Source organism: Sebastes fasciatus, chromosome 6, assembly GCF_043250625.1.
Source record: "Sebastes fasciatus isolate fSebFas1 chromosome 6, fSebFas1.pri, whole genome shotgun sequence".
NCBI classification, from domain to species: Eukaryota; Metazoa; Chordata; class Actinopteri; order Perciformes; family Sebastidae; genus Sebastes; species Sebastes fasciatus.
The window spans coordinates 31,645,121-31,654,610 of NC_133800.1; the positions used below are offsets into that span (position 1 = coordinate 31,645,121).

Consider the following 9,490-nt stretch of genomic DNA (forward strand, 5'->3'; position numbering starts at 1 on the left):
CCCAAAAGGGAACCAGTAAATTGGTGAAACTCTCGCGAGATGGTTACGGTTAGGCAATGACCTTGAATAGTTCAGGTTAGGTATTGACCTTGAATGGTTAAGGTTAGGATAGGTTGTCAAGCAGCGAGTCTCGCAAGAGTTTTTGCAGATCTCAGATCAGATTTAGCAATTTGCGGGTTACCTTCTAGACACGACCCATGATGTGACTGTCTTAGTTATAATAGAGCCTGTAAAGTATGGTGTTGTTTACTCTAATCTAAAACCAGCAGTGTGAAAATAAGTTCATCTTTTACTCAATTATAGCAATGTCATAGTGGAAAATGTTTTTTCCATTTAAAGACCTTTAGTCAGAATTTTACTACGTACCAAAAGTCCTGAGTTAATTATTGACTCAGTTTCTCGACAATGAATGAATGACTGCTAATTTTTATAACGTTACTCGATTTGGTCACTAGGTGGTGGCAAAGCCTTAAATATAATGTGCACACAGATAGATTTTAACATGAGTTCTCTCAGTAACTGGTGTTCATTTGTAGGAATTTGTAGTGTTACCAGAAACCATCTTATTCTGTGTCTTGAACTTTTTAACCCTTTGTTAAAATGAGTTGTTTGAAAACATAAAGCAAATTAAAATTCATTCAAACATTGTCAAAGTTCACCCACTATACATGCTCATACATTTGAAAGGCTGGGGTAGAGTAAGTTAGACTTGTAAAACCAAAAATAGAAATTAATGTATTCAGTAATAAAGAATGATTATAGTACTGTATAAGACGTTTATATTTTTATGTATTCTCCTTAGAATCAATTAAGAACAATTTAATACAACAAAATCACAAACGGTGTCCTCAAAAATTACAAATAAATTAAAATCAAGACCTCTCAGTCTCAATAACAATGTATCACTAAAGCAATTTTATTGGATTAGAAGTTTGAAGTATTGGATTAGATAATTAGACTGTAAAGGTGGGTTGTTTTGTGTGCATCTCCAACCCCTTAATGTCTGGGATCATACAGTAGGAGAATACAAAACAAGTGGTGAGCTATGACTAATTCACTCTTCAAATGTAAAGCAGCTAAATTGCATTGATTCATGTGAAATTATCATCAATAACTATCAATACTCCATTTGTTATAGTTTCTGATCAAACAGAAACATTAAGGTTTGCATATTGAACAAAGCAGTAATTAACAGTCTGGAAGCTGTGAATTAAATCAGACTCCACGGACTAGTCAATTGTAAATCAGCTCATCAGAGTTTCTCTGCACAAATCCTCCACAGAACTTTATATTATGTTTTCGGACTGACATATGCTGCAAATATATGATGTTAATTCTTGCAATTTCCAGGACACAAAATACATTTCCAATTTGTTGTTGTCCTGATAGCAACGACTTAAACATTCATCAGAAATTTGACTACAAACGAGGTGAAGTGATGTTTGTTTGTTTGTATGGGTCTGATCTGGAAAGTGATGCACCAACACAAAGTCACCAGAAGATGGCAGAGTTGGCTCAGACTGACTCAGAGAAGTAGACTTTCAAAATATAATCTAATTCAAACTGATAACCTTCTTGTAGCTTGCAGTGCGATCAGATTATTTTTCTCCAATATTTCCATTAGTCCTAAACTAAATGTGCCCTTACTTGAAAGTGTAAAAAACAACTTATTTATTTTTATATTTTATAGAAAAATATTGTATCTGTCACCTTATCATGTAGTATGGAGTGATTTATAGGTAACTATTTATAGGTATCTTTAGAGAGGGTAAAGGAGCAAACAGTAAATTAAACAGAATAAACAGTAAATTGGGATTTCATTCAACTCTATATGGTTATCATTCACTGAAACACCACTTACAGTGTAAAAAATATATATATATTATACACTTAAAGGTCTTATTGATAACATTTTTAAGTAGACGAATATTTAAAAATACAACAAAAAAAAACTCCAGAGCTTTTAGAAAGGTGCCGGATAAAAGTATGTGTTTTCCTGAAAAATAAAAATAAAATTATATATATATTATATATTATTATATATATATAATTGTGAATAAATCATTTAAAAAATGTTAGTGGGTCCAAAATGAGAGTTTTGTTTATCTCTGTAGAAGATGGTTCCCACTTCTAACAAAGCTTGTGAGCCAATAGTAAAACGACGCTGGTATCACGTGATATCTCTGGGTCGTCAGCTAGTGTGGAAAAAACATATAAATGGCTGAGATTGACGGTAACTGCCTGCCAAAGACATGTTGTGAAGTAAATGCAACGAGGAGGGAGAATGCAACATCTATTGGGTGAATATTATCAATGTTATCAATAGCACCTTTAACAAAAGTTGGAATTACTGAAATTCTAACTCAGTGTAACTGGGCCTGTGATTACAGCCATCAAATCTCCTTCAACCCCCAAAAGGCTCAAAGACAAATCTCACATTATAAAGAATTTATTGCAGGCAAACAATACCATAAATAATATTTACAAACTATGAAACATTCCTGTTTATGGGCTCCATGGATTGCTGGTAAACAGTCTTTCAGTCTTGGTTTAACTATGAATCCGTTGTGTCACACTGACATATTATCTCTTCGTACTTCCTGAAATGGTGACTTTAGCCCCAGAAAGATGTTTAAAAAAAAGAGTTTCGTTTGTCCACATTCACATCGTATTATTCGTAGTATTTGTATTTATTACAGCTATATCGCTTCACAGAGTTCCTGACCGCTTAAATGAACCGCAGCCAGATTAACAGGTGAATCATCTTGAATATGGTATGTAACATTGGCAACCTGACACTATTTCAGTCAAGATGAAGGCTGTATATGCATTGTATTATGAAGTAAAGCAACCACCTTACCTTTTTACAGTGCATTTGACATGAAGATGATGCATTTCTGAGTCTTTTGGCCTGTACGTTATGCATGGGGCATTAATTAGTATTCAACAAATTATGCACACTTTTGCTGAAATCTGCCTTTCAGAAAAGAACTAAAAGAAACCCACAGCACACTATTTCCCTCTTTAGTTTAGGCATAAAAGAAATACATTTTGAAATAATTAAAATCAAAAAAGAGAACTTTCCAAAAAAATAAATCTTAATACCTGGAACAATTAAACCTGTTGATTGTCCTCATTTCTAATCAACACTGACTGAAAAAAGTGTCAGAAGTGCAACTATGAACAGCTCTTTTTTTTTAGTTAAAATGCTTGTTTGCAGTAAAATAAAAGTCTGAACCTATCCGATGCAGTACAGTATGTGCCTGTTGAGTCTCACAGATTCTCACTCTCACGTCATTGTTGTCGTTTCTTCTCCGATTCTAAACAAAAACGCTCAAAAGCTTCTTCTATCTCAGGCTCCATCTCGTCTTCAGAGTCCTCGTATCTGTGAACACAACAAAAACCAGTGATGTACTTTTTTTTACATCTTAAAGATAAACATGCTGTTTAACTTAATATTAACATAACCTACAATATGTGTCAGTCATTGTGATTTACATGACACACAAGCTCACAAACACACACATTTCTGAGAGAGAGGACAGGAGCGAGCTAAGCCCTCTTTCACACCCAACTGCTGACTAAACTGAATCTGAGGCGATGGGTGAACCTGTTGCATTGTGGGCCAGTCAAACTCATTCACCACGCTCAGGGGCCCGCAGGTCAGTCGTGGTCATATGACCTGGGTGAAGCCACTATGCGGTCACATGACCGAAGATGTACCAGCGTGGTGGTGCAGTTGAACTTTTACAGATTTTGGTTTAAACAAAAGCAGAATTTCAACTGTCTGCTACCAGAAAACCTCGTCTTTCTCAACATGAGCTCTGTTTTACACTCAGATTTGTACACGTTGTTTGTACTGTAGATGCTCTTGCTTTGCCAACAAAAACAATAACATAACATTTTATTTCATTTCATTTCATTTTAAAATTCCAAATAAAATGAAATCTTTCATTTCCTTTGGTGGAAGTGTCCTCTAGGCTCGCCTGAAGCACAAATGTGAAGACATTTTGAAAAAATCGATCAAATTGTTTGGCTGAAAAGTGAGTTTTTCTTCTCATATTGTATCTAGTATTTGGACACATGGGATTAATGGTTTTGCAATAGACTCCATTATAATTTGGGAAAAAACAGAAGTCCCATGAGCCCAAAATACTGATATAGTATGATAAGAAAAGGTCTATCTCAGAGACTACAGGGAGCACAATCAAGTATTTGGTATCTATGAACTCATAACATTATCATAACAAAGATATGCACAAATATGCAGTGTAAAGAAATCATATGGAAAACATTTAATAAACACAATGTCAGCGTTTTTTCCTCATTTTCCAAATTCCTGACTTTGACTATTAATAAAAGTGGGATTTTTTTCATATGATCTAAAAATGTCAAAGTTGTACTGTTAGATACTTGCCCAAAGTATGTCCGTGCCTCATTTCAAGACTTTTGACCAATCGGAACAAATGTTGTGGTATTTTTCAAATTTCATTTTTTTAAATATAGTCGTTGGGTACAAATGGGTTAAACCACATCCATCCATCTGCCATCCATCCATCTGCAACCGCTTATCCCGTTAGGGGTCGCGGGGGGGCTGGAGCCGATCCCAGCCGACATTGGGCGAAGGCAGGGTACACCCTGGACAGGTCGCCAGTCCATCGCAGGGCTGACATAGAGACAGACAACCATTCACGCTCACACTCACACCTACGGGCAATTTAGAGTCCACAATTAACCTAACCTGCATGTCTTTGGACTGTGGGAGGAAACCGGAGTACCCGGAGAAAACCCACGCCAACACGGGGAGAACATGCAAACTCCACACAGAAGGGTCCCAAGCCGGATTCGAACCTGCAACCCTCTAGCTGTGAGGCGCCAGTGCTAACCACTGCACCACCGTGCAGCCCCGGGTTAAACCACATCAGTAATTTAATTGTTCATTGTGGAGTTATTGTGAAGGTCATGCAGGTCCATGTGCCACCTGAGGCACCACTGAATGTAGGAAGCAAGTTTCCACTAAACAACCAATGTAACAATGTAATCACAAAGATGTGACTGGCATTGATTCGAGGTATTCTGATTACGGCTTAAGATGTGACGGTTGTATCTTTGAGTGGTATCCATAGCAACAAGCATCAACAGGTGCCCAGTAAAGTAGGAGGCTGTGACCTAAAACAAAGGCATTATTTCATCCCTATGACGTGTATGTACTTACATTTCATTTCCATTTTCATTTTCTCCATCAATATCTTGGAAATATTCCTGCCTGTCCAGGATCTCTTGGTATTTCTCAGCATAATCTGTAAAAGCAGAAAGACCGACATTAAAGCACAAAAGAGGCTACGACATGATTCAATATGTTTTCCATTTACTAAAGGAGAAGACTGCTTTTTTCTACCATTTAAAGGACTTGTTCAACAACATATTTATAGTGCATTTAAGAAAACACTTCTTTATTTTACTGATCAACCATCTTTCACATTAATATAAAGTTCTGTCTGCATACTCCCCATGTTATTCTGATCTATCACCAACATGTTTACATAACCTCACCTGGGTCTGCTGCTGTAAAAGGAGTACCGTCTTCTGTGTAGAATGTAGGTTCATTCTGAGAGGAGAAAAATAAATCCATGAAAAACAGAAATGCAGAGGAAAAAAATGTAGAATTTTAAAAAAAAAGAAGAAGAGAGAAATAGGGAGTATGGTCCAGTTGACACTCACCATAAAGTAGTTAGGGTCGTTGTCTGGAGTGGCGTTGCTGGCTGCTGAAGCAGCACGGACTCTGCCCCAGTCACTAGATCTCAGCTCTACTAGTTTCAGAAGCATCTGTCTGACGTCCCTGAGGACAAAAACGCTCATATCAAGCAGTTTTACCCCGGATGTTGATGAGGGTTTAATTCTGAACTGCTCTGCTTTTGGGCACTTCTGCTTTTTGCCACTTTAAGGCTGACTTTAGAATGATGGTACATGTTCCTAGTGCGTTAGAAAAGCTAAAACTCTTTGGTACACATTGGTTTAAAACTCTGAAACTTCATAAAAAACAGTATATATTTGATTATTTTTTGTGTGAAAGATTATCTATTCTTTCAAAGTTTTTTGATGACGGATGATTGCAGAAGCATGTTACAAGTTTTTTAGATCTAAAGTTACTTTAAGCATAAGCCCTGAGTAGCAGCTGAACACAAAAGACAACACAGATATACACACCTGCTGCATTTGGCATCCAGCAGAATATTTTCTATTCTTCGGATCAGTTCCTCCATGTGTGGTTTCCCACTCTCTTTCCAGGCGTCATCCAGGACCGAGCCTGTCAGCTGTGAATTTAAAACACATTCTCATTATCTCACTAAATAGCAAAACTACGTGGAAAGTTTTCGATACAAATCTGTAAACATATCTCATTGAGATTTGAAACCTTGAGCAGTTTGACAGCGCAGATGAGATTTCCATCCACAGGCTTGGAGAACAGACTGTTCATCAGGTCTTTCAGAGCGACGAGGAGGATATTGGCTCGATTGGGAGGTCCTTTTGAGCTCTTTACCTGAATAAATTGGCACAAATATCACGGATACAATGAAAAGGTTGAAGGCATGCTGAGCTGTATTCTGGTGTTGGTTTTTCTAGGCTGGACCGCAGCAAAGCAGGGCCAGCTCTACAAACGCAAAAGTCTGTCCCTGACTTACTGAGTAAGTGTTGGAGTGATGAAGTTTCCTCATTGGCAGTTGCTCTTTCAAAATGACAACATGCAAATAGTCCTCAATTATGTCCTCAGGATGCTTCTACAGCGAGGCGCACAGTCTTCAATTGACTCAATTGTACCTTAACCATTTCATAATATGCTACACCTTAAGAACAAATATTACCACGACAGAAAATTGTAGATGAACATTTAATATCCAGGAACTCACATTATAGACACCACCACTGACTATCAGTGTAACAATATACGGTCCATCCATATACCCCATTAGGTTTTAACCTAGTCTTTTGTTTTATATGAATGGACAGCTGTCTGTCAAATTAGCAAGCACGCATCCAGCAAAGTGTTTCCCTCAGTGCCACTGGGGCAGCATGTAGGCCCCCCAACAAGGTCACAACCTGCAGTAAGCACTGCCAGTGAGGCTAAATGCAGTGGCAGGTATGGTCCAAATTATGTGATTCAAAAAAGAAGTCAATGTAGTCTTAAAGAGAACCTCTTACCTCCAGGTTGAGATAGAGCTCTCCCAGAAAGAGCACATAGGAGTGGAATTTCTTCTGAGTCTCCGGGTCTCCTCGAACGGCTGAGTCTCTCCGTTCAAAGTCTGTTTGACATCTACGACAGACAACATTAACTTAACAATGACAGTTCACGTTGCTTTGCACTGACCTTATTATTTGTTGCCCACTAACTTTTCAGTTTGGAATGTAAAACATACTTCTACTACTGCTTGTGTTATACCAACATTTTCTACTGCTTCTACACTTTTTCAATAAAGTAATCATCAAAACATTTTATTTCATGAAAAGTCAAGGGGATTTTTGTCATAAGATCTCACCTACCCCTGATAGGAACCTACATTAAATCAAACAAAACAGAAATTAATTACCTTTTCATGAGCAGCTGACGAAAGTTGCCACTCGGCGGGCTGACGATGAGATGATGGGACAGGTAGTTACAGAGCCTGGCGCCCGTGTAGGAGAAGTTTGGAATGGCAGTAGACTGCAATGAAAAGTTGTGTGTTTTGTCAGAAACATGCATTTATATTTATATTGAATGTGCATGCTGTGTTTAGACAGGTTTGGTTTAAAATCATATTATTTAATATTTATACAAAAAGCAAAATGAGGCCTGAATGTGTCACCTGTGTGTAGATCAGTTCCACCAGCTCGTTCAACAGCTCTTCAGTAGTAACCCAGGAGTTGAGCATGCAAGTTATTTGTTCAACATCCGACTCAAAGGACCCTGGAGAGGAGCTCAGGTGGTCAAGGAAGTCTGCGACCGTTTCAGCCAAGGTTGGTTCATAATAGCTTTCGTCCTCGTCGTAAAAAGAGGGGTCCTGTGCAAAAATCACAATGCAAACATGAAAAACTAAACAAGAAACCCAGAGTACTTTGTCGTGCTAATGCAAAATAATTCAGTAGCCTTACATGTTAAAATTAAAAATCTAAGTTTATGAGATGCTCTTTATGAAAGTAATAATGGATGTGCTACTGACACAATTCCTCCTTGGAAGCTAACATAAGAAGTGAACCCTTACAATATAATGTTGTTTAAAAAACACTAGAAAATAAGAGTAATAGTATAAAAATTTTAAAAAATCCTCTTACTTCATACGAGTTAATTCCAGCGGGGACAAACTCTGGGGCACTGGCTGAAAGCTTCGATGACTTGACCAAGGAATCCACTTCATTAAAACCTCTGGAAGCAGACGTACTGTTGGCATTTGCACTTTGTTGGGGTTTGCTCGGTCTTTTAAAATCTGAAAGGAGGAAGAAGAAAGATGTTGTCAGTCTTTGTTATATATGTGACACTACTCATCCCACATGGGCAAATTCTCTCGTTTCTTTAAAAGATAAGGCTGGTGATACTCTATACTGTTGCTGTTGTAATCTATTCATTAAAAATCTTTCAAAACAGGTCCCAAATATACATTTAATTTAGTAAAAAAAGCTCCTAAAAAAGCTGGGCACTGCAGTTTTTAGCAAACCTTGCTCAAACGTGGCTCATTGATGTGTTTTAATGATGCAGAGATCACATAACAAACACATTCATATAAAAACACAATACACCAATAGAAGCTACATTAAAAAAGAGCACCATGTACCAGGACTGAATCAAGATTAAATAAATAGATATAAAGTGCTGTGTGCTGTCCTCACAGATTAAAACACTTTATGGCAACAGGGACATACGACTTTTTATAGATGTTTATAGATGTTTTTGACAACCTAGTAGAGCAATAATATCTGTGGTTGGTTGGCTGTCATCCCAGAGATTAGTACTGGATCATGCTGGCTATGAACTGTATTGATGGAGTGATGTTTTTCAGAAGGAACAAACAATACATTTTCAACCCATACTGGTTGATACTACTGTATTTTAGGGGACTTTCAATATAGCCTTGCTTTTCTAACCTGCCTATGTAATCACATGGTGTCGACCACCATCTAGTAACGTTAGTTTACTTCCCTAACAGGGTCTAAAATTAAGTTTTTTCCTCACGTGCCACTGTGGCAGGTCACTGAACATTTCTACTAGACACACAATTGTTTTGTCTGCCACTTAGGGCTGTGTATTGGCAAGAATCTGGCGATAAGATATTTATCACGATACAGCGGTTAAGATTCAATATATTGCAATATATTGCGATATTGTAATTAAGGCGGTATATTGCTATTTTTAAAAAATCTTATTTTAGGAAAACTATCATAGTATAAATAACAATGCTATATGCATAAAATCTGAGCATAAAAAAAGTGAACTTTCTTTATGCAATCAGAATAGTAGGAT

At 37.3% G+C, this 9,490-nt stretch overlaps 1 protein-coding gene across 1 annotated transcript in view; it reads right to left on the reverse strand.

The window, feature by feature from the left end:
* Window positions 1-2,433: 2,433 nt before the first annotated feature.
* The window catches only part of paip1 (poly(A) binding protein interacting protein 1), a 9,071-nt gene continuing 2,014 nt past the window's right edge, over window positions 2,434-9,490 (reverse strand). Inside the window, exons 2-11 of the mRNA XM_074639245.1 lie at window positions 8,308-8,459; window positions 7,842-8,036; window positions 7,587-7,699; window positions 7,201-7,312; window positions 6,416-6,541; window positions 6,208-6,314; window positions 5,722-5,839; window positions 5,554-5,608; window positions 5,216-5,300; window positions 2,434-3,385 (exon numbers count right to left, since the gene is read on the reverse strand). Of these exons, the coding sequence (XP_074495346.1) occupies window positions 3,295-3,385; window positions 5,216-5,300; window positions 5,554-5,608; window positions 5,722-5,839; window positions 6,208-6,314; window positions 6,416-6,541; window positions 7,201-7,312; window positions 7,587-7,699; window positions 7,842-8,036; window positions 8,308-8,459 (1,154 nt within the window). The 3' untranslated portion in view covers window positions 2,434-3,294. The remainder of the gene's footprint in view (window positions 3,386-5,215; window positions 5,301-5,553; window positions 5,609-5,721; window positions 5,840-6,207; window positions 6,315-6,415; window positions 6,542-7,200; window positions 7,313-7,586; window positions 7,700-7,841; window positions 8,037-8,307; window positions 8,460-9,490) is intronic.